Source organism: Pogona vitticeps, chromosome 2 (assembly GCF_051106095.1).
Source record: "Pogona vitticeps strain Pit_001003342236 chromosome 2, PviZW2.1, whole genome shotgun sequence".
Taxonomy (NCBI): Eukaryota; Metazoa; Chordata; class Lepidosauria; order Squamata; family Agamidae; genus Pogona; species Pogona vitticeps.
This window is the reverse complement of record NC_135784.1, coordinates 312707967-312732403: the sequence shown is the minus strand read 5'-3', so window position 1 is coordinate 312732403 and position 24437 is coordinate 312707967. Positions and strand designations below refer to the sequence as shown.

Genomic DNA, 24437 nt, shown 5'->3' with positions numbered 1-24437 from the left:
GGCTGCGGGACACTTGTTCCCAGGTAACCCTGTGCCATCCAGATATCATCCCTAGGGAGTTTATAATCCCAAATGAGAGCATAAAGGTGGCAGGGATTGAGGGGCAGGTAATCTCTCTGCCAGTAGCAGAGGTACCTGTCAACTTTCAAGGCTGGAGGGGAGATTGGCGGCTAGCGATTTCATCGACTCTGCCAGCAGCCGTGCTCGTGGGAAATGACCTGGCTGAACATGTGAAACGGGTGCTAGTGATTACACGCTCACAAGCCACCACAGGGACAGTTCAGGGGGGTAATGATGAGCCAGAGACGGAAGCAGAGGGGAGTTCAGAAGCTGTGGTGGAAACCTTAACCACAGACAGCAGATTTGGACAGGAGCAAAAGGCAGACGCCACTCTCCAAAAGTGTTTTGAACAGGTGACTGACGCCCAGCTAACACCTGAAACCCCAGTGAGATTTCTGGAGAAAAAGGGGATTTTATATAGAGAAACCCTGAGGAATATCTCAAAAGGGGGAGATGGGATCAGAAGTCAGCTGGTGGTACCTGAAAAGTATCGCCCCATGATCTTACAAAGGGGTCACTCTGACATGTTTGCTGCACACTTAGGGGTGAAAGGGCCCCTTGATTTGATCAAACAAAATTGGGAGCAGATCACCCAGGATGACCCACAAGATGTTGTAACATACATAGACACCTTGATGAATGACCTAAGGAGAAATCTAGAGCTGGCAGCAGAAAACCTGCAAGCTCAGAAGGTCAGACAGAAAACATGGTATGACCACAAAGCTAGAGAGAGGCACTTTGACCCTGGGGAGGAAGTGCTTTGGCTTAGGCCCTGCAGGGAGAATAAACTGCAGCTCAAATGGGCAGGACCATATAGGGTCATTTCCAAGATGTCAGACCTGAACTACCTAATAGAGCAGGAGGAGAACCAAGCAAGGAGGGTGGTTCATGTGAATGCCCTAAAACCCTACTACAGAGGGGAACAGAGGGTTTTATTTGCGATAAAAGCAGCTGAGAGTGAGGAAGCTGAATTACCCTTCTGGGAGGGTAGAGGGGAAGTAAAATACAACCCAGAGGAGGTAAAGATCAGTCCTGCACTCACCCAAGACCAGCAGCAAGAACTAAAAATGCTGCTTAGTAAATATCAACAGGTGTTTTCCAACAAGCCGGGGATAGTGAAGGGAGTGATGCATCGGATCCACACAGGGGATGCACCCCCGCAGGCAGTATCCCCATACCGAGTAACGGGACCCTATAGGGACAAGGTGCGGAAGGAGCTGGACGAGATGCTGAGGGAGAACATAATCGTCCCCTCTTCTAGTCCTTGGTCCTCTCCGATAGTCCTTGTGGACAAGCCTGATGGGAGCATTAGGTTTTGTGTCGATTACAGGAAATTAAACCGTGTAACCACTCCTGATGCCTACCCAATGCCCAGGCTAGACAACCTGATTGAAACCATAGGGGGTTGTCGGTTCATCTCATCATTGGACCTGGTAAAGGGATATTGGCAATTAAGAATTGATCCCAGGGATCAAGAAAAGACTGCCTTTTGCAGCCCTTTTGGTCTCTATGAGTTTCGAGTCCTGAGCTTTGGTCTCAGAAATGCACCAGCCACATTCCAAAGGCTGATGGACCAGACCTTGGCAGGGCTCAGTGACTTTACAGTGGCCTACATTGACGACATAGGGATCTTCAGTAATACCTGGGAAGATCACCTGATACACCTGGAGTTAGTGCTGCAGAGGTTAAGTGCAGCAGGGCTAACAGTAAAGGCCAGCAAGTGTCAGCTGGGTAGCCCAGAAATAAAATATTTGGGTCACATGGTAGGGGGAGGAATGATAAAACCCCTGGAGGCCAAAATAGAAGCTGTTCGTGATTGGCCTAGACCCAACACCAAGAAAAAAGTCAAATCATTTCTTGGGTTGGTGGGCTACTACAGAAAGTTCATCCCGAGGTTTAGCGAGATTGCGGCTCCGCTGACCGATCTGACGAGGAAGAAGGCTGATGACCGCATCCCGTGGACCAGCGACTGTGAGGCGGCGTTCCAGAGGTTGAAGGAGGCGTTAATCAACTATCCTGTGCTGCGGGCTCCAGACTTCGACCGGGAGTTCATCATCTACACCGATGCGTCTAACAGCGGGGTAGGAGCAGTTCTGTGCCAGGAGGATGAGAATGGTGACCAGCATCCGGTGTCCTACCTGAGTAGGAAACTTCAAAAAGGTGAGAGACATTTGGCAACCGTGGAGAAGGAGTGTTTGGCCATAGTCTACGCGATCCAGAAGGCCAAGCCTTACATCTGGGGAAGACATTTTATTCTGTGCACTGACCATTCACCACTGCAATGGTTAAAGACAATGAAAACCCACAATAGCAAACTTATGAGGTGGGCTTTAAACCTACAGGACTATGACTTTGAAGTGAAGGTGGTCAGAGGGTCAGTGAACTGTGTTGCTGACGCCTTATCAAGAAGACCTGAAGAATGAAGACGGCGAAAGAAACATGGACTATGTGTATATAATGATGACAAAAAGTAAAATGTACCTGTTGTTTTGAATTTGGTTTGTATGAATAAAGGTAAATTGATGTAATGTATATGGTAAATGTTTATATGCCTATTTGCTATGGTTTAACTTAGAATGTAAGTATAAGTAAGTATAATATGGTATGTATAACTGTTGTTGTGTATTTTATACAGGTTGTTTTTTGGTGAAAAGCACGTTAGCTTTCCCCCTACAAAACAACTTGTAAAGAGGGGAGGTGTTACATACAGCACTGATGTTACCTGTCTGTCATGGGTTTGGAGGGAAAGTTCCATCCTATGGGGAGTGGAAGGCGGGACATCAGGAGGAGGGGCTGTACTGTATAAATATGTGATGCGTGTGTGGAGAAGAGATGCTGAGAGACACTGGGTTGTGACGAAGCAGCAGCTGGGAAGAAGAAGCTGTTGTGGGAGTCTGTGTGTCAGACAGGGTACTTCTGTGTGTCAGAGTACCAACCTGATAGGTTCAGGTGTCTGTTGGTTAGCCAGAACTGATAGGTTCAGGGTCTGTGCTTCAAGTTAAGGGTTCTGGGTGAACCAAACTGTATGCTTGTATGAGTGAGAATAAGCCACGTTACTTTATTTTATTCACCTGATTGTTTATTTTTCCCTGTGTGTATTTAAAATAAACCTTATTCTTTTTATTGTTTAAAAATCCATCCCTGGTCTGTGTGACTTCTTAAAGGGAATGGTTGGTGGCAGCTTAGTGTAACTGTGTGACATATCCCAGTAGGTCTGGGTTTGTCACAGGTGGCTTTTCCCGTGCCTGGCGAGGTGGCTTTCTCCTTTGCTGTTGGTTAATGATGGGCCCTTGATGACCAGGTCGCGCCAGGACACCACAGGGGCTCCCAGGGAAAGGCAGACGAGTTGGGGAAGGGTCCTGCCCTCCCGCCAGGAGGGGCAAGAGGCCCGAGCAGGGTCTTGGGCATAGGCCAGGTCCCAGGTGCCAGCTGCAGAGAGTTCTGAGCCTGACTGTAAGGATGGGGGTGGACTTCCCTTTGGGGTGCCTCCAGCGCAACTGGTTCTCAACCCTGGCTCACCCGGACGTTCCCAGAAACCCTGGCCAGCACAGCTGGTGGTGAAGGATTCTGGGAAGTGCAGTCCAAGAACACTCGGGCTACTCAAGGTCAAGAACCACTTCTCTCGCATCCTCTTATCAGCTCTTGAAGCAAGAGTTGGACAGTGCCAACACTCTGGCTGCAAAGCGTAGCGGTGGGGTTTGTTATCTCAGTGGGCGAGATGGGAGGCAGAAGGAGTCCTTCAGGCGACGACGGCCTGCCCAGGGCTGGGAGCGCTGACGGCCCAAAGGGCGCTAGAAGTCCAGCTCATCCGGCTCAGTGAAGTCAGTCGCCTCTTACACGGATGGCGGGGGGGGGGGCAATCTGCCACAAGGCCCTGCCCGCTGAGCTGTTGACACCGATGGCAGGCTGGTGCTCTCTCTCTCTCTCTCGGGTGCTTTAGCCAGCAGAGGGCTGGACAAGAGGGCCCTTGGGGTGCCTTCTAGCTCCCTGGCCAACGTGAAGTCCTGTGCCAGGCTGGGGTTGCCTCTTTTGGCCTAGGGGCTCCCTCCCCCCGCCCCCTTGGCCCTGCCTCTCTACTGAAGAGGGCGATCAAAGGGACGATGCCAGCTGCCTCTCCATCAGCCAGGACCCTTCAGGCAGAAATGCCACGGGTGGAACCAGCAGACTCCTTCTACAATATGCCAAGGACCTGCTCTGCAGGGAGATGGGGTCCTCCTGGCCTAGATGGACAGAATTGGAGCCCATCACCTTCCCAGAGAAACAGAGGTGCCCTGCCAGCCTGGCACAGCCTCCACTGGGGGCAGACCTATTCTCAAGTGATGGTTGACAGCCGGACACCTCTCCACCCCCAACTCAGTCGCCCGGCGTGGTGCCCGGCCTGGCCCTGGCCCTGAGTGCTTCCTGCCCAAGGCCCCACCAGAGACACCAAGAGGGGCAGCTCCTTGGAGCCAAGCTGGGGGGCCCTTCCTGCCTCTAAACCTCAAAGCTGTTTCTGGTGACGGAGCTCAGCCGGGGGGAACAAGCGAAAGCTCACCAGAGACATCAGGAACGGATGAGTTTTCTTGAAAGCCCTTTCAGAAGGGCTGGGAAAAAGGAAGACCTACTTTGGCGGTGGCGTGACCGCACGCTCGTGGACTCCTCTCTCCTGGCCTTTGGGCGTGGGTGGGGACGATGGCCGCTGGCTGTCTGGAGCTGGCAGCACGTGTGGGGGGGGGGCTAGAATGCTGAGGAGGGGGCATTCCTGGAGGAAAAGTCAGTTGGTGGCAGTTGGAGGGGCGACTGGCCTACATCCGGGGGGGGGGGAAGCAGTTGGGAGGAGAAGAGTGGGGAGCGGGAGGAAGCAGACCCCAACCAGCTGGAAGGCCCTGGTCTTACTGGGTCCAGCTGGTATCCCACAAGGGGCTCCTCACTCACCCTGCCGTCACCTAGTGGGTTCCTCTGAGGTTCCTTGTTCGCTCTTAATGGTCACTCCTCGACTGGACCTACGGGCTATTTCAGGTCCCTCCAGTGCCCCCCCCCGTTGCCCAGCCCCACTCGTCGGGCAGAGGGCACCGTTTGCCGCACCCTTTTGCCCTCCGCCTGACTGAGGCTCCTCTAAGGGAACTGAAAGGATTGGCAACAAACCAGTTCCATGTCTGGGGGCAGATCTGGAACAGCACCGGGCATGAAATTCCCCACGGCCAGGTGACCTCGCTTACCTGAGGGGAGCCCCCTGGGGGAGATGAGGGGGACTGAACCTCGCAGGGCCATTAGCAGAAGGGGCGGGAGCCCCCCTGAAGAGCAAGAAGGCAGAGCGCAAGAGGCTGGCCTGACCGCCGGCTCAGACAGACTTTGGCAAAGGGCAGGCTCGGCCACCGCCGCCTCTTCTTGCTGGGGTTCCCCCCCCCAGGAGACGGAAGGAGCCCCCGCCTGCCTGCCTGCTTCGCTCTCCCCACTACAGACAGCGTGGGGGTCCTGGGGAAGATGGACCACAGGGGCAGCCACGGTGCTGTCACAGGGCCTGCCGGAAGGGAAGAGATCCGAAGCCCGCCTAGACAGGGGCATCTGCCCTGCAGGAGGCTTGGCACCCCCCTGCCCCCCCATGAGCTCCTGGGCCCCTGCCGTGGGACCTTGGGCCCCCACTCCCTCGTGCCAGAATGGCTTCTGTGCTGCCCACGTGGCTGAGCCTCACCAGAGAGGAGGGCCAGGAGACCACACACCCCCCACGATGAGCAACCAGACCCCGGAGCTCGTGGCTTCGTGCCTCCTTCGTGCACGGCGGGACGTCCATTCCAAGGGCGAACAAATTATCTGAGCCCCTGCCCGCCCCCCGCCCCCCCCAGCCAAGCCCAGCTCTGGTTTCAGGCTACTGGGGGATTGTACCCCTCCCCAGGCAGACCTTCCCTGGGGCCCAAGAGGTTTCTCCCTTGGGGGATGCTCCACCTCGGGGGTGGGGGTGGGGTGGGGGTGCTAAGTGAAACGCCCTGCAAGGCACACACCCCACCGGGGCCTCAGATGAACCTCTGGCTGTGGGCTACCGTCCACCAGAGAATGCCTGAAGCTTCTCCAAAACTGTTGATGATGATGGCCGAAGGCAACCTTAGAAGTCAGATGCAGTCCTGGAGATTTCCCTGCAAAGCAGGACCTCACCTGACTTGCCTAATAAATAAGTAAATAAATAAATAAATATCAGAAGCAGCCAGAGAGCCCATCAGAGCCCACAGGCGGGGGGGGGCGGCATTCTGAAACGCACCCAGAGAGAGAGAGAGAGAGAATTACACACAATTACCTTTCCCTATAGTCTCTGTTTATGTCTAGCTGGAAAGGGCTGGCCTGGATGGTCCCCCCTCCCTTCCCCCCCCTCTGCAATTCCTAGCGGGTGAAATGAGGGGTCTTGCTCCCTGGAAGGACAGATCCTGAAACTGAGGCTCCAATCCTTTGGCCATCTCATGAGAAGAGAATACTCCTTGGAAAAGCCCCTGATGCTGGAAAAGAGTGAAGGCAAGAAGAGGAAGGGGTTTTGACAGAGGACGAGATGGCTGGACAGGGTCATCGAAGCGACCAGCATGACTTTGACCCAACTCAGGGAGGGAGTGGATGACGGGAGGGCCCGGCGTGCTCTGGTCCATAAAGGGGTCACGAAGAGTCGGGCACGACTTAGCGACAACACAGCCTTCGCCACCACCACCTTGCCGCTGCCCCGAGCAGAAGGGCCCCTCTTCCCCCCCCTCCTCCCCACCAGGCCCTGCCTGCTTCGCACGACACCTGGAGTCCCCGTGTAACCGGAGGGCCAGAGGGGGCAGGTGGGCGGCGGGCCGGGGCGGAGAGGGAGGGCGCCGGGAGGCTGCGTCCACACACCGTCCGAGCCACGCGGGGCCATCGCTTACCTGCCACGTGCTTCTCGCCAGGTGTCAACTCCAACCCCGGCATCCTGGCCCCGCCTTCACCAGGCTGCGCTGGCCTTCCTGTGGGGGGGGGGCAGAAAGAGAGAGAAAGGCGCTTTTACTGGGGGCGGGGCGGGGGGGGGGGAGAACCGTCTCTCTCTGTCTCTCTCTCTCTCCTTATACCCGGCTTGGCAACGGCCCTCACCAAGCGACACGGTTCACCTGGCAGGTACGATTACCCGGAACACCTGGCCGCCAGCATGCCGCCAGCGCCGCGGGCTCGTTGCCACTCTCTCCCCTTTGGCAGCCACGGGGCGGAGAGGCCACGCGAGGGGCTCGGTGGGCGCCCACGGAGGGGCCGGAATCAAGAAGAGGGCAGGACAGAGGGAAGGGGCCCGGCGCCATCATCCCCTGCAGGAGCGCACAGAGAGAGAGAGAGAGAGAGAGAGAGAGAGAGAGAAGTGAAAAGGAAACTAAAGGCTTGCAGAAGAAACCCCGCCTCCGGAGGGGACCCCCCACCCACCCACTTGCCCATTCAGCCAGGCCGGCAAAGGCCGAGAAGGGCTACAGCCCAGCAGGAACTCGGCTCAGCCTCCAGGTGGGTGGTGGCATCTCCTCCTCCTTGAGGGAAGGAAGGAAGGAAAGGGGGCAGCAGGACCAGAAGCAGAAACGGGCATCGCCCCCCCCCCCCGGGGCTCTCCCGGGCCCTCCTTTGTCTTGCATTCTCAGTGTGTGTCTCCCCCCCCATCTCGCCCTCCCCTTTCTGCCCTGGCAACCTTGCCCGTCTCCAAAAGTAGGGCGGCTGCAGGCGCCTCGGGGCAGGGACCTGCTCCAAAGGCACAGAGGTGTGAGACTCAGGAAAAAAAACAACACACACACACAGGCAGCCCCCAGCGGGCCTGCTCTCCTCTGGGGGGAATGAGCAGCCCCAGGGAGCCCCGCGTTCAGGTCCTTTCCCCCTTCCCGGCCCTGCTGGGGTCCTGATCCAGACTGAGCCCCGGGGGCCTGCAAGGGCCGCCCGGTCGGCTAGAGGCCACGCCTGGGATTCCTGGTGAGCACTGAACTCCCAAGGAGGGTGGGATGAAGGAAGGCAACGGGGAGACAAAAGAAATCCAGAGCCCATCACGATTATACTGTTACATCCGACGCGGGGTGCTGAGTTACCGAGGAACAGCACGCCTGCGCCTCTATCTCAGGAGAACATCGCCCCGTGGGGGTGGGGGTGGGGGTGCGGGTGGGGTAACAGGAGAAGCTGAGCAATTAGATGCTGCCCGGCTGACCTTCCGCGTCCATGGACTGCACCTTTACAGGGCAGAAGCCGGGCCAGTGGGTTGTGCCCAGAAGAGGTCCTTAAAACTCTGGGCGCCTGCAGGGGAGCCTTCTACCCCTCCCCACATGGCTCAACTTAAATGCATTTTTTTTCTTTGAATGTCTCTGAACATAGGTGACATGCACAAACTATTTCAACGCAGCCCTAGAAGCCCTGCCTGCAATCACAAGGATGCGCTTGCACAAACGGATCAGCACCTTTTGTGAGGCTACATCACTCCACGTGGCCATTCAGAGCCACCCAGCCCTGGACCACCTCACCCAGGTGCCAGCAGGCAGCCAGCCGGGCCTGCTCTTCTCCCCACCCCCACTCCCCCATCCCGCTTCTCTTCCTCCTGCAAGGAAGGCAGAGGCCAAGGTGGGGCAACCTTGCAGGTGAAGCCACGCTTTTCCCCAAATGTTCTTCTTTTTAGGAGAGGCCCCCTTCTGCTCCCCACCCCCACCCCCGGCTGACTTCTACACAACAGCTCTCCTGTCTGCCAACCTGGCCCTGTTCCAGAGATGTGACGCAGGCAGACCTTCCTATCTGGGAGTCCTGTGGGCTGTGCTTCGCTCCAGAAGACAGACCAGGCCACGGCCAAGCTTATTTGCTTTGGCCGGTTCCCCTCCCCCCCAACAATCTTGACGCCAGTCACCATCAAGCTAAGGGACCAGGGAAGGGCCAACAGGGCCCCCCCCCAAGGAATGGAAACCAACCCCTCACACAAACACACACACACAGAGGGAGAAGCTGCATTCTTTGAACGCTTCAAGGTGTTGCCAGAGGACATGCCCTCCCGGCATGGGTAGCTGCAGATCATTCGGACAGCCCTGGTGCCCTTCTGCATGGGCTTGGGCCTCTCCCAAAGCCATATCTTCACCACTAGAGATGCTATAGTCACTGGAATTCAATCGTATGCAAATGGTCTGTGTTTTATGGACGTAATTAGAAACGGCTGTTGGTTGGTGGTTCAGCGCCTTCAGGTTGGAACCGACTTATGGCAAGTGGCTTTCAAGGCAAGGGCGGCATTTAAGGAGTGGTTTCGCCCATCCTACTCCCCGAGTCAGAGCTTCCATGGCTGAGCAGGGATTCGAACCCTGGTCTCCAGAGTCCTAAACCATCACTCTCTCCACTACACGACGGGGTGGTGGTTCCCAAAATGACTGTTAGCAGGGCAAAATTAAATTTTCACCTACCCTTGGGAAATAGGCCGGGAAGGAAGTATCCCCATGATGGACATCTTAGAAAGTGTGGGGGGGGGCAGGAGGAGAATCCGGGTGTGGGCGGAGAGTCCGAGGTGTGGTGGCCAGTTTGGACAGAAGAGAGTCCAGTGGCCAGAGGGACGGCTTGGCCTTGGCTGAGGGGGCTGACCAGGTCCTGCCAGAATTTCTTTTGTTATGGAAAGCACCACAGACCTGTTTCCCTGGGAACTGATTGTTGAGATACCTTTTACTGTCGGCCTGCTTCCCCCAAAGGATGATGAAGAATGTTGAGCCTGAAGGATTGCTTCTGCAGACTGAAGGCAGTTTTGAGAGAGAGAGAGAGAGAGAGAGAGAGAGAGAGAGAGAATATCCAGGGTCCCAGCTGGCCTGCTCCCAGCCTTTGAGTTCTGGATTAGGCAGTCCCGTTCCCCCCCCGGGCAGATCAGAGCTTTAGTGCATCGGGCGTCTGCTGGGCGTTTAAAGCTATTCTCGGCTTGTATTTTTCTAAATATTTTTATGCGAGATATTTTCAAGCTGGTTTTCTAAAGTTTAAAGCTCTCGCTTTTTAAAAAAAAAGCATATTGAATGGGGGCCCCTCCACCTTCCATCTTGAAGAAGGCGATGAGGAGGCCCAAGAGGGTGAGAAATGACTTTCAAGGGGGACAGAACCTCCTCAGCTGCTCTGGACTCCTCACGCACCCCCCCTCCACCCTGGGGAAGGGATGGGACTCGGGGGTTGCTGAGCAACCGAGCCCAGCTGCTGAGCATGCAGAAGGTCCTGGCTTTGATCTCTCCCCTCCGCCCCCCTGCCCTTCCCAGCATCATCCCCAGGCAGGACTGGAGATGCTTCTTCCCAAAGCCCTGGGGAGACGTGGCTCAGGGGGCCACAACCCAACTCCGCCCCAAAGGGGCTGGCCCACCGTGGCTGCCCCACAGAGTCCTTTGCCCGTTGAGCCATCGCATCCGTGACCCGAGGTGGCCCTGGATGACCAGTCCAGAGTCTGCAGAGCAGCGGAGGGGCAGGAAGGCTTTCGAGGGAGGAAAATCCGATGCCCACCCCACCCAGCATGTTCCCAGGCACTCTGCCACTGCTGTGGGTGTCGGTCCGGGGGGGGGGGAGGTCAGCATGGACGCAGGCCGTTCTCGGGGGAGGGTGAAAAGGGGCCTGCAGTCAGAGCTGGACCCAGCCCTGCAGCATCCGTGTGGGGAGGTGTTTCTCGGGTTTCTGAAGACTTCCCCACCCCCGCCTCTGTGCAGCAGATCTGGCAAAAGCAGCCACCGTGCTGTTCCATTGTGCAAGGACGTCTGCCCATGCAGGGCTGGCCAGGCGTTTCCCCCCGCCCCCCCATCCGGCCCCAGGCCCATCTTGCAAGAGGTGCCCAAAGGGCAGACCTGGGCAAGAACACAGCCTGCTGGTAGGCAGTGCCAGTCCGGGGGGGGGGGGGTCCTGGAAGCCCCCAGCAGATGAGAGAGGGTCAGGGTGAGCTTGGTGCCCGAAAGGGATACAGTGGGGTCTTGACTTGAGAACTTAATCCGTATTGGAAGGCGGTTCTCAAGTCAAAAAGTTCTCAGGTCAAATCTGCATTTCCCATAGGAATGCATTGAAAACCATTTGATCCGTATCTGCTCTTTTCCGTCCATAGAAACTAATGGGAAGCTGCTATTCTGCCTTCGACCACTAGAGGGGGATATTTTGTTTCTTTTTTTTCTTAGGTCAAGAAAGGTTCAGGGAAGGCAGGGAAAAGACAGTCCAGGCAGTACCAGGCAGTCTGAAGACTGTCTCCCAACCCACTCTCTAAACGCTGGGAGGAGTGAGGAAGCAGACAGGCACCCTTTTCACTGGCCAACAGTTAACTGAAAGTTCAAATTTTGCACTTTCCCTGCCTCCCACGTGGGTTTTTTTCAGTTTGTAACTCAAATCTAAGTATGTAAGTCAAGTCAATATTTTCCTATGAGAGCAGTTCTTAAGTCAAAATGTTCTTAACTCAAGCCGTTCTTAAGTCAAGACCCCACTGTACCTGGAATTGCAAGTGCCCCAGAAGGAGCCCCATCGGCCAGGCTCCTTCGAAGCTTCCTCCCACCTCAGCTACAGCAACTCCCTCTCGGAAGAGAGCTTTCAGCTGAGAGAGGCTGCCGCCAAGGGAAAGAGGAGGAGCCCGGCCTGGCGGGGGCTTGTTTTGGATTCTGCCAAAATTAGCAAAGAGAGAGGAAAGGACGGAATACGCATCTGTGTTACTGGCTTTCTGGCCCTTTGCCCCTTGCACTCCTCCCGCTGAGGGAAGACCATCCCCGTGTCCATTTTCTACAGGCTGTCAGAGACAAGCACTCCAGCCATGCTCAGAAGCCCATTATGACTTTGCAGCACTTTTTCCAGCCTGAGTTTCTGTGGTGCAATGGAAGACGGACAAACATTCTAACTTCAGAAGAGAATGGGTTATTTTTAAGAAGAAAGGTGGCATAAAAATATTTCAAATAAATAAGCAACACTCATGACAGAAAAAAGAGTGTGTTAGAAAATTAAGTAAGGGAAATTAAAGATGACGCTGAGGCAGAGTGGGTGGCTCACACATAGGATTCTGTGCCAGAAGATGTAAGGAGGAAGTTGAATAGAAACTCGTGGAGAAATTGGGGGAAAGGGGACAAGGGAAGCCAGAGGCTCGTGGCCAAAGACAGGGCAGACGTAGCCGGAGTGGTGTTGGAGGCCGTGTGAGAAACAGTAACCTTGTGGAAAACTGTCAGGGAGGATACTGCGAGGGGAGAAAAGATGATGCCAAAGGTGGGAGGGAAAGAAAGAAACCCATGGAGCCGGCGGGGGGGGGGGGCTTCCTGTCTGCCTGGAAAGGGCAACCCGGAACACCCATCGTTTAGGGTGAAGGTAGATTTCCTTCTGGTGATCGATCCCCTTGGGCCTCGTGAGTCTGACCTGGGGTTCAGCTGGTTCCCGTTTCCCTTCTCTTAGGACATTTACGTTAAGTTTCGTCAGTTTATTCTGATCCGAACAGCAGGAAATGTTTGGTTCGCCTTGGCTCTCTGTCCCTTTTCTAATGTGTTTGTTGTAACCTTAGAACCGTTTGAACCTGGACGTCGTTCAGGAAGGAAATATTGTGCCGAAAAATTACTGCTGCACGCCCATGCTGATCAAAGAGGGTAAACGTGTAAACATTTTCTTGCCACTGTAAATTTCTTTCCATGTAGGAAGGGTTTCTTTTTACCTAATTAAAAAAAACCTCCACCCCGCCACCCAAAATAATTTCCCAAGGCAGCACCAACTCATGGCCTTCTGCGGTGAGGGTGGGGGTGGGGGGAGGCTGACAGCCAACAACCCAGCTAGAGGGAGGGAGGGATGGGAAAGGGGGCTGCTAGGATCTGCCCCACCAGGGTCTCCTTTCTGCCCCTCATAGTCCAGCAGTGGGAAGGAAGGAAGATCTGCCTGTTTCACTCTCTCTCTGTTTTGGAATTTAATCAAAAATGTTGGTGAATTCTTCAAAAACCAGCTGAAATAAGGAAACCTGATTTCAGCTGAATATTAGGAAAAACTTCCCTAACTGGTGGTGGTGAGTGCTGCAGCGCTGGAGGCCTTCAAGAGGAAATCCAACAGCCCTCTGTCAGATCTGCTCTGAGTTGGAGGATCCCTGCCTTGAGCAAGGCGAGGGGTGTGTGTGGACTCAATGGCCTTTAAGACCCCTTCCAACTCCATGAGTCTATGAATCTAAGATGCTAAAAAATATTCACCCGTCTCCTTTGGCCACTGCCATCAGATACTGCCATTCCCAGGCGCAGAGGAGGAGGAGGAGAAGGAGGAGGATGCAGTATCTGATGCCCCCCCCCCAGTGGTGCAAAAGACCGGGGGTGGGTTTCCTCTCTCAGAAAAAATGGAGGGGGGCTTGTCTGAATGCACCAGGGATTCAAGGCCAGGCACCACAAAAAGGGACATCGACAGCCCTGGACCTGGAAGGACAAAACCATCACCTTCAGCTGTTGATACACTGAATTTCCCACCCCCACCCCCGTCTCTTTTTTAACCATTCTCAAGTTCTTTCCACTGAACCAACAGGCAGCTTTGTTAGATTCTTATGAAGGGGTCAAATTAATACATATAAAATATATATCCTAGCCTAACCATGGCCATCTTGCTTTCTGTAGCTTGCTTTGCTATATGAATGTATAAACCAGTTTATATGAAGGTTTTGCTTAAGCAGGAAAGAATGAACAAGGGAGGAGGGGGTGTCCCTCTGCGTTTCTTTCACTTCAAAATTAAAGTATTTCTAAATTGGAAATTTGTCCTTGTAGAAGTCGGGGGGGGGGGTCAGACAGGGAGGCATGAATTATTGCTCACAGCCGAACATCTGCAAGACTTCCTACCAATTACATTTCTCCTCCTCCTCCTCTCAGCTCCCTTAGCCCCTCTTCCATGTTTTGCCTTATAAAAATGTATACTTCTTGTATTGGGGGGGGGGGCGCTTCTTCTCCGCATGTTTTCTGCGTGTGAAGTTTGCGTCTGTTTGCCTGCTTTCAGCCGAAAATAAACAAGTATCTTTTGGACCTCCCTGGATTCTGGCTGATTGATTACGGCGTTAGAGACAGGCTCAAAGCTCGGAAATAGTCCTGGCGTCCTTCACTTAGGAAAAGCAAACTGAAGCCAAACTCCCTCGCTCTCCTGGGAGGCACAGCCCACCCGAGCGCCCCCTCCAAGGGCCGGCCGGCTTCCCGGTGGAAGGCTTCCAGGTGGCTGCGGGAGAAGCAGCTGCCGGCCAAGCGGGTCTCTTTTGCTGACGTCCCCCTTGGAGGAGCTTTTGGGGCGCTCCTGTGTCGCCACCGGGCAGGTTGAGGAACCGAACGGTCGATGACAAAGGGGGGGGGGAGCCGGTTGCTGCTGCCGCTCAACGGGGCTTTTAGCCGGTTGCCTCACCGGCTCTTCCTCCCCAGGTTGCCGCACGTGTTGCTGGAAAGTGCACAAACTCGTTCAACGATTGCAAAGGGTTTAAGCTGCTGGACTGCCCCATTTTGGACTGCGAGGAGCCTTTGGGCTGGGGGGAGTTCCCAGAAGTTAGGTGGGTGGGGGTCACGTCATCAGGGAAGGGAGCCTAAGCAGGCCGGGACCCTCTCCGCCTGGGACCTTAAGCAGACGGGCAACGCAACACACCTCTGGCGAGGCTTTGCCCTTGGAGACCTGCTGGCCCCACCTGAGGAAGCAGGGTTGCAAAACAGCAAAAACCCCCCTCCGGAAACACACCGGATCCGTTTTGCCCCTGGCCGCCGCCAGCCTCGGAGCAGCCCGCCCCACCCCGAGCTTTCCAGCGCGGCCCTCGCTCGGGCCTTCTGCCCATAACCGGGGGGGGGGGGGGCGCGGAGGATGGGCGGCCTCGAACCCTCTTGCCAGCAAGGGTGTGAAATCCCCTCCGGAGCCCCCCGTGACTCAGAAGCCACTCACAGACCACTCAAAACGGACTCGCTTTCCTTCCAGCGCCAAGGGGCTCTCTCCCTCTGACAACACCCCCCCCCCTCGGGGAAGAGAGGGCCCGGCTGCTCTTTGCAGCGGTGCCAAGACCTCGGCGAGGCCAAGGGACCAAACCAGCCTCGCCAACTTTTGCGGGGAGGGGGGGTTGTCCCCCAAAAGGTCCCGGGGGCTTCGGGAGCCCCTCGGCTTCCTCCCCCATCCCCTCTGCGGGCGTGGACTCGAACCTTGTGCCTGGGAGCCGGCCTTCCCGGCCCCCCCTCCTCTTCCCGGGCCAGTCGGGGAACCTGTGGAGCTGACCGGGCGCTCAACCCGTGACCCAACGGGGGTCCCTCTTACCCTGGACGGCTTCCTGCCCGCCCTGCAGCCGCCCCTCTGCCTTCCTCCTCCATCGCGCCTTCCGACGACGGGGGTGGGGGGGCAGGCAGACGGGTCAGGGCTGGCCCCTCCTTGGCTCCAACCGGGTTCCTCTTGCCTTCCGAGCGGGGCAGGCGGGAGAGAGCGCCGCCACGGAAGGCCACCGGCCCGCGCCCGGCCCGGCCCCAGCCCCAGCCCCGAGCGGGCAGCCGGTCTTGACTGGGGCTGCCCTTCCCCGGGCAAAGTCAGGCTCCGTGGAGACGTCCCAAGCACGAAGTCGGCTCTGCACCGCTTCCTCGGGAGTGCCCTCGCCTCCTCCTCCTCCTCCTTGTGTTCCTCTGTGGTCTTGGCCCCCGGCCAGCCCCTGCTGTCATTTTTCTTCCCCGCTGCTTCCTGCCGATACCGAAAAGCGCTTCCACTTTGAGTCCCCGAGCCCCTCTGGCTGCTGCCGGGCACCGACGGAGGCCGAGAACCCGCGAAGGAGGAGCGGGACGACATGCCAGCCCGGGGGGGGGGTGGAGGAGGAGGACCAGGAGGAAGGAGAGGCATGGGGTCCCCCCTCCCTCCACGGAGGGCTTCCAACCCCTTCTTTCTGGCCGGCTCTTTCCCGGCTCTGCTTTGCCCACTCCCGCCTGCCTGGGCATCCTCTTTTCCCTGGAAGAATCTCTCTCCAGAAGCATCGCAACCGCTTTGGGGAGACGCCCGGCCGCTTAAGGGTCCTCTGGAACGTTTCTGGAACTTCTAGACCGGAGATGTTTCCGATCCTTGCCCGGCCGTGCAGTTCTCTTCCCCAAAGGGTCTAGCTCCTTGCACTTATCCGGCTGCCCGCGCGGGCCTCCCCAGGAGCAAAACCGAACACCCGTCCCTTCCCCACAAGCTGTTTGTTTTGGGAGATGAGGCACCGCGTGCTCTCCATGAAACACTTGGGCCTCAACACAGCTTCCAGATTTCTAGACAGCGCGGCTGTGGTCCTCACCCTCCGAGCTGCTTTTTATGCCCCACACAGAGGAGAAAACACGGGAGAAGGGATGAGTACAGAGACCGGCCCTGTACTGTCGCCATGGGGTGCCCTTCCCCACCAGGGGTCAAGCCTTGAGGGCCAACGGATGAGCAGCGGCCAGCAAGCCGGAGGATCCTTCCTTCTCGGGATGATCCTGAAGGAGGACAGCCTCAGTTCTGTCGCTTTTGCTTTTAGAAAAAAGTTCAGGCTTGATCTCCTCTAGGACTCCCATTTCGGTGGCCCCGGGTATCTGCCTACGAGCAGCAGCCAGGTGGCAATGTGCTGTGGCTTTTGGGGTGGGTGGGTGGGGAATATTTGGGTAAAGTTCTCCCCCAGCACCATATTTCAAATGAGTCTATTCCCACCCCCACCCCCACCCCCCATCCCGGTCAAAGTTCTACACTGTCCCGCTTTCACAGATGTACACCATAAGGGGGACTCCCAGAGGTGGGGTGCGGGAGGGGGCAGACGGAGGTTTCTGCCACAGCAGCGCTCATGCGGGGGGGGGGGGGCTCCATGTGTCCTTGTTTCTGGAAGTGGGAGGAACCTCCTTCCCAAGGGTTCAGCCAGTCTTGTAAAGAAGGCAGCCACCCCAAAGCCAGCTTATATAGGTCAAGATCATCCCCCAGAGTGAAGATGAAAGGCGGAGCAGGGTGTGGAACGGAAAGCCCTGTTTGTGTCTGTGCGTGCGTGCGTGTGTGTGTGCGTGTGTGTGTGCGTGCTCAGGACACTCTCACCCAGCCATGAGGGGAACTTTGAAAAGGGCAAGGAGGAGGCCCCAGCAGACCATGGGCCAGCAGGGACTTCCTGCGGGGGGGGGGGGGCTAATGGGTCCAGGAAAACCTACTTCCTGGGGTGTGTGTGTATGTGTGTGCGTGTCCTTAAGGGGCCTCCATCAAAGGAGCAGTTTCAATGGGAGGAAGTTTCCCGTCTGCCTCTGCTCCCCCAAGGCCATGCCTAGCAGACCCCCCCCCCCCCGTCGGTTCTCTGGGAAGGTCCACGGGCAGAGAAGAGGGGCCACCGCAGGAGCGCATGGAAGAGGCATTCTCCCTGCAACAAGCAACAGACGGGGGGGCAAGGGGGGGCAGAATAAGACAGGAGGCCCAGGTGGCTCTCAAGAAGTGGGGGGGGGGGGCTGGCACCTCTGCCAGTCTCTCTCTCTCTCTCTCTCTCTCTCTCTGTGTGTGTGTGTGACTAAGCTACAGCCCCACGGGTCCCATGGGGAACTCCTCAAGGGGCCGAGGAGACTTTGTTGGGGCAGAGTGAGACCCGCCAGGGCTCGTCCAGTGTGTGCAGGGGGTCCGGCCCCTGCGAGAAGGCAGGAGGCAACGAGGCAGCCCCAACACCCAGCTGGCGCCCCGGCTGGCCTGGCTGAGCGGTGGGCCCTCCGCTTCCCCCTCAAGCGAAGACGAGGCGTCCCAGGCCACAGGGCGGGCCGCCCTCCTTTCTTCACCGTGTTTAGCAAGAAGCTTCCTCTTCCGCAAAGCGCTTTCCCCCGGCCTCCCCTCACCCCACCCCACCCACCCTGGGCCTTCTGGTCTGGCTGGAAGGGTCATTTCTGGAAGGAGGCTGCGGAGCTCAGACCCTCAGACCGAGGGCCCTTTCACTTGGGCACGCCCTGCTGCTGCTGCTGCTGCCCGGAGGAGGGGAGAGAGCCCAGGACCGGACGCAGGGCAGGCGTCATGGCTGGGAGGGTCTCCCTGCCACACTGGTGGCTGGCCAGGGCTGTCGGCCAGAGGAAGGGGGGGAGCTCTCTCTCTCTCTCTTGGGGGGGGGCTCTCTGCCTGGCCTTTCACAATCAGCTTGGTCCAAGCCTCCCCACCTTCAGAGGGATCTGAGAGGGGGCTCTTTAGCCTGAAGTTTCTACGTGGAGGACGATGGGTCTTCCCCTAGCACTGGATGGCCTCCCTTACCAGAGGGTTGAGCTGGATGACCTCTGAGGGGCCTCTTAGGATTCTGTGAACGCAACTTAAAGTTTCCTTCCCCGACTGCCAACAGGCCGAGGGCTCTCCTCTTTATTCCACTTGACCTTTCGCAACCGGCCGATGGACACAGACATTCGTTCCTGGGTTCTCCTCAGGAAAGTTCTGCCACAGAAACATAACGGATATTCCCCGGAGGCTGCCTCAACCACAAGCCATTGCCCAAGAGGTTGGGGGTGGTGATGATGCGTTTCTAGGAACTGGCAGAAGCCGCCACCTTGCCCCATTTCCCTCAGGCAGACTCTGAGACAGAGAGCAGAGCTTTTCCTCCACACCAAAGGCCTGCTGGCAAAAAATGTGGCCACTGGCCCCCTTGGGCTACTTGCCAGGGACGCCTCAGGCCCTCGTTCTCAAAATGGAAACAGAGCTTGGCTGGGAACATGGAAAAGCGCTCGGCGGGCTCTGCCAGAGTGAAGCAGAGGGGCTCCTGCTGACCAAGAGGGCAGAGGGTGGGGTGGGGGGGAAACCAGCCTTCCCGGGATCCCCTGGCAGAAAGTCCAGCGGGCCCAGCTGAGCACAGCCGTTGTCTTCCAGGCACCAACCAGCGCGGGACACGAGACCCCCTGCATGGATCTGGCAGGATGGTTGGAGGCCTTGCTAGTCAAGAAGGGGGAAGGGCGCCAAAAAAAAACAACAACCCTCCCCAGGAAAGATCCTTGGGAGGTGGTGCCATGCCTGCTTTCTTCTCACTGCCTGCTTAGAAGCCCTCCCTTTGGGGCCCCTTTGGAACCGAGAGGGAGGAGGCCTCGCCTTGTCTCCGGAGGGGAGTCCGTGGCTGCCTGTGGCAGCAGAACCACCCAGGAACCCTGTGGTATCCAAAGGACTCCACCGTTTTGTTCAACCCAAGCTTTCGCGGATCGCAAGAGAGTCGCTACACACCATGAAACATTGTGCCAATTAGAACCGCCTAGAGTGGTTGAAATAACCAGATAGGCGGGGTATAAACAAACAAACAAACAAACAAACAAACAAACAAACCTCTACGGGTTTCAGGTGCCGTAAGGCTCCACGGGGTTTTTTCTAGAAGCAAACTAAAAGTTTTTGGTGCGACAAGCGGAGATCAAACCCGGGTGTTAAGAGATGGCCCACGAAGGAATTGGAAATCAAGGACAGGAAGGGAACCTGGGGGGAGAGGGCGCAGGGTCCACGCACACCCCACAGCTGAAGCTGGAGAGGCAGAGCAAAGGCCTCCCTGGCAGGTGGTCACCCGGCCTCTGCTCGAACACCTCCAGCATGGAGGAATCAGAGGAATCGTCCACCCTCAAAGGCAGCCCCTTCTATCCTCCAGCCGTTCCCAGGACCAAGGCGTTCTTCCTCGTGAGCAGTGGGGTTAAACTGCAGTCAAAACTCTGCTCATGACCTGCATTGGATCCTGATGGGTTCAGGGAACCGGCTCAAGGTTTACTCAGCCCTCCATCCTTCCAAGGTCGGTCAAAGGAGCACCCAGCTTGGTGGGGGGTGGAGGGAGCAAGTTGCGTCTCTCCAATGCTCACATGCTGCCAGCTCCAATTATGGGCTGCCTCTAACATTGTCCATTTCTGGCCTAGTGTGGCAGAAAAACAAAGACACACTCCCCTTGAAATTTCAGCCCAAAGAGAGTGTCCCGTCTCACCTTAAAGACGAACCACATTTGCTTGAGGGTGATGAGTGGGTTAGCCCCTGAGGTGCCACAAGATTCCTTCTTGAATTTTTACCCTTGCACCAGCCCCATACCTACAGTTTCATATTAGCGTGGTTTCTATGGATTTTACTCCTGTTAGCCAAGTTTTCCTTAATTTTTAGAAACCTTTTACTTGTCCCGGCTGTGAACGTTGCCAGCATTCCTTCGTTAATCTGTTTGGGCTGGAGGATCGGGGAACAGCCCTCAATGCACTTTTTGGGCTATGTTGAAATCCATGCTCTCTCTTTTAGCACCATCCGTCTTTTCTCCCACTGGGGGAGGGGGGAGGGGGCTGGTGCAAGGCCAAGAGGGACTGGCCTTACAGTGGAAGCAGGAACTTTGGCCACCCACTGGTCTGCATCTCTGATCAAACTGGTTTATGGGAGGGGATGATGATGATGATGGGGCCTGGGCAGGGTCACCTGCATGCAGATGATTCCAGTGCCAGCGCTGACCCCTGGGTGTGTGGAAAGGAGGCACGGGGGGGGAGCATGGGGGATGTCCAGGGGTGAGGCGGTCCCTACATGCCACAGAGGCAGAAAGAGACTCCAGGTGGGTCGAAATGGTCATTCTGTGACCCTGGAACATTTCATGGCTCCAAGGGGGCCACACCAAGCTGGCGGGCTGATCAGAACCCCAACTTACCTGGTCATTCGGAGACGCGCCTTTCGTCTCCTCGTCCGATCACCAGCCTCCCTGTCTCCCGCGAAGCTCTTGATTCAGCCGTTGGCGCTGCCAGTAATCCATTGGTGGCCCGGAGGCCCATTAAATCCCAGAAGGGCCTGGCTGATACTGGGGCGCACAGTCCAGGGACATGAGGACAAGCCAACAGAGAGAGAGAGAGAGAAACGGAGGGGTGGTGGGAGTGAGATCAACTTCCCGTCTCTGGGGGTGGGACATGGCACTGGGTAGCGCTGAACAAATAAGAGCACTTGAACGTTGGACTTGCCTTTGAATCAGGTGCAATCCTCAGAAGAGGTCCCTCACCTGCACCTAAAAAGCCCCCCCCCCCCCGCCAGGCCGAGAGCTGTGCTTGCAAGCAAAAGGCCGACTGAGCAGCCCTGTTTGAAGAACGGTGCCCTGAAATTGAGTCGGCTGTTGCACCTGGGGGGGGGGGGGCAGGGTCTACATTGCAAACACCACCACCCCCGTGCGGTTCCACATCCCTGGCCTGTTTTGGGGGCTGATCCTGACCAGGGATGAGTGTCGCCCTCAGCTATCTCCTGCTCTCTTCTATCCCATTCAGCCAATCCTGGGCTGCACAGAATATCGAACTTTCTTATTTGTTTGTTTGTTTGTTTGTTTGTTTGTTTGTTTGTTTATTTATTTATTTATTTATTTATTTATTTATTTATTTATTTATTTATTTATTTATTTATTTATTTATTTATTTATTTGATTTATATCCCGCCCATCTGATAAATCTATACCACTCTGAGCGGCTAACAACAATATAAATACAATTATAGCAACATAAATTCAAAATATCAATTAACAAACATAACATAAATCATAAATAATAGATAAAGAAGAAAGATAAATTAAATTAAATTAAATGCTGGCAGGAGGGAAGGCCTTAACATAAAGCCATGTTTTTAGCTGAGTTTTAAATGTACCCAGGGTAGGGGCCGCGCGAATCTCAGGAGGGAGATTGTTCCAAAGGTGAGGAGCCACCGCCGAGAAGGCCCGGTTTCGTGTCTTCTCCCTTCGGGCCTCCCTCGGCGTCAGGCTCCTCAGCCTCACCTCCTGGCTCGTGCGGGTGATCCGGGTAGAACTTGGTGGGTGAAGGCGTTCCGCCAAATATCGAGGTCCCAAACCGTATAGGGCCTTATATGTAAGCATTAAAACTTTGAAGTCGATACGGAAACGGATGGGCAGCCAGTGCAGTCTAGCCAGGATGGGAGAGATATGATGGTGTTTTCTCCCTCCAGTGAGAAGTCTGGCTGCTGCATTCTGCACCATCTGAAGTTTCCGTATCAGCCTCAAAGGTAGCCCCACGTAGAGCGCGTTGCAGTGGTCTAATCTTGAGATTACAAGCGCATGCACTAAGGTAGTGAGCGCCCCCGTGTCGAGATAGGGCCGCAGCCTGGCAATCCGCCAAAGATGGAAAAAGGCGGAACGGACCACCGACGCCACCTGTGTTTCCATGGTAAGCGTCGGGTCCAGGTGTATGCCCAAGCTGCGGACCCCACTCACCGGAGCCAGGGTCGCCCCCCCCAAATGAGAGAGAGTCGACCAAGTCACCAACCACGGGGGCCCCCACCCTCAGGACTTCCGTCTTGTCCGGGTTCAGCCTCAGGCCATTCTCCTGCATCCATTCCAGTACGGTCCCCAGGCAGCGCTGGAGGGACAGGACGGCATCACCTGCAGTTGGTAAAAAGGAGATGTAGAGCTGGGTGTCATCAGCATACTGGTGACACGACGCTCCACACCCCCTGATGACCCCAGCTAGCGGCCTCATGTAGATGTTAAATAGCATTGGGGAGATAATCGACCCCTGTGGAACCCCACAATTGGAGCTCCACGGGGCTGAGATACTCTCCCCAAGCTGAACTCTCTGGGGACGGTCCTCCAAAAAGGAACGGAGCCAGGCTAACGCCAGGCCACCGATTCCCAACTCAGAGAGTCTCCCCAGGAGGATACCGTGGTCGACGGTATCAAAGGCCGCCGAAATATCGAGGAGGACCAACAGAGACGTTTTGCCCCTGTCAGCCTCCCTCAGCAGGTCATCATACAGGGCGACCAATGCCGTCTCTGTACCGTGACGCGGCCTGAAGCCCGACTGGAATGGATCCAGGGCATCTGTTTCATCCAGGAGAGCCTGAAGCTGGTCTGCCACCACCCTCTCCACCACTTTGCTCATGAAAGAAATATTGGCGACGGGCCTATAGTTGCCAATTTCGTCCGCTGCCAAGTTAGGTTTCTTTCGTATGGGCCTAATGAGTGTCTCCTTGAGGGCAGGCGGAAACCTGCCCTCCAGGAAAGACCCATTTATTATTGCTGTGGCCCATTCAGTTGCTTTCGGCCTGGCTGCTTTGATTAGCCAGGCCGGGCAAGGGTCCAAGGAGGAGGTGGTGGCCTGACAGCGGTCAAGCACCCTGGCCACAGAGTCAGGCGTTACCGGCTGGAAAGAGTCAAAAATAACCGGGCAAGACGGAGCGCTGGACATCTCAGCTCGATTCACTGCATTCAAAAAAGGAGAGAGCTCCCGGCGGATGGCCTCCACTTTAGATTTAAAAAATGCTGCAAATTGGTCCGGTGAAAAACTAGGGGGAGGCCTATCTCCCGGACCAACTCCGGATAGGTCGCGCACTATACGGAAGAGCTCCGCCTGCTGGCTGGACGCTTCGCTTATCCGGTTAGCGAAGTATGATCTACATGCAGGTAAATGTTAGTTGCGACCTTGACAGCTATCCAGTTGTTATCCGTCGGATTCTTCTTCCCTCCTGGTCGACAGGTGCAACTGATGATTTGTTGCAAGCTCTCGATTGATTGGATTCTACAATACAGTAATTGAATTCGGTGTCAGATGTTTGGATAAAAAGGCAGTGTCCGGACCATGAGTTTTATAATGGTTTTCCACACGTCTTGAAATTTGTAATGATGAAGAGGGCTTGTCCCAAGATTCTTTAATCAAATCTAGCATAGCAGGTATGAAGGTAAGGCTAAGCGGAGGTGTCTTCTCTTGATTAATATCATCAAAAACTAAGTCTTGTTTAGGAGGTGGTGGTTCCTCGATGTCTAATTGTAGAGACTTAGCCATCCTCATCACTAGCTGGGAGTACGAGGTAAAATCTTCTGAAGATGAGGGGGGGATGACTTTCCGCTACATCAGATGCTGGAGTGGGTAAATTGGACGGTGATTCTGGAGAAATATCAGAGGCCGCATCCTGGGTCGATATGGACGATTCAGAGCATGGAGATTGATGTGGAGATTTTGATGTGGAGAAGTGTGTCGAAGAAGGCTGTTGCGAAGCAGGAGGTACTTGGGTTGTAGAGTAACCTTCCGTATCAGGAGGACGAGGACCCTTATAGGTGGTCGCAACGTATAGAGATGTGTTTTGAGGGGGGAGGATGTTTAGAAGAATGCTTGGAACGCTTAGATTCTGATTGTTCCAATGATGACGTTGTGCGCTCGAGGGCCGGCTTGGTAGCAAGCGGGATCTGGTGAGTCGATGTCGAGTGCGATGAGTGGGAACGGTGTCAGCATCGAGGTCGTGATGGAGACCCAGAAGGTGAGTATCAAGGTGGATATGGCAAAGGATATCGGACCCTCTTGAGTTCGGTGTGTAAATTTGTTCCAGTAAGTCTTTGGGGGAAATACGGATCATATTGTTGGTATTATTGATCTCTGAGATCTTCTTGTGGTTGATACCGAGAAAATTCTGGGTAGTGATAGTAATCTCTGTGTGTAGAGTCATACTGCCCTGGTGATAAGTGTCGTCTCTTTGTCCGATGTTTTCGAGGGGAGTGATGAGATGAGTCTGAGCCTGAGATTTGAATCGGAATTGCCCGCCCTGATGACGCAGGGCTGGAATGGGCCGAGGCC

The 24437-nt window shown here is 55.8% G+C and overlaps 1 protein-coding gene across 6 annotated transcripts in view; it reads right to left on the bottom strand.

Annotated features, from left to right (window-relative positions):
• Window positions 1-20728, bottom strand: part of LOC110082805 (phospholipid-transporting ATPase ID) — a 64139-nt gene extending 43411 nt beyond the window's left edge. For 2 of the 6 annotated variants that reach the window (XM_072993082.2, XM_072993080.2), the window contains exons 1-2: window positions 20534-20728; window positions 6927-7004 (exon numbers count right to left, since the gene is read on the bottom strand). Coding sequence is in view for 4 of the 6 variants with exons in the window: in XM_072993080.2 (XP_072849181.2) it covers window positions 6927-6969 (43 nt within the window). In the remaining 2 variants the exon portion in view is untranslated. Of the gene's footprint in view, window positions 1-6926; window positions 7005-7128; window positions 7335-15228; window positions 15710-20533 lie in introns of those variants that run through there. The other 4 variants (XM_072993083.2, XM_072993084.2, XM_072993081.2 and 1 more) reach the window with 3 other exon arrangements.
• Between the last annotated feature and the right edge of the window lie 3709 nt (window positions 20729-24437).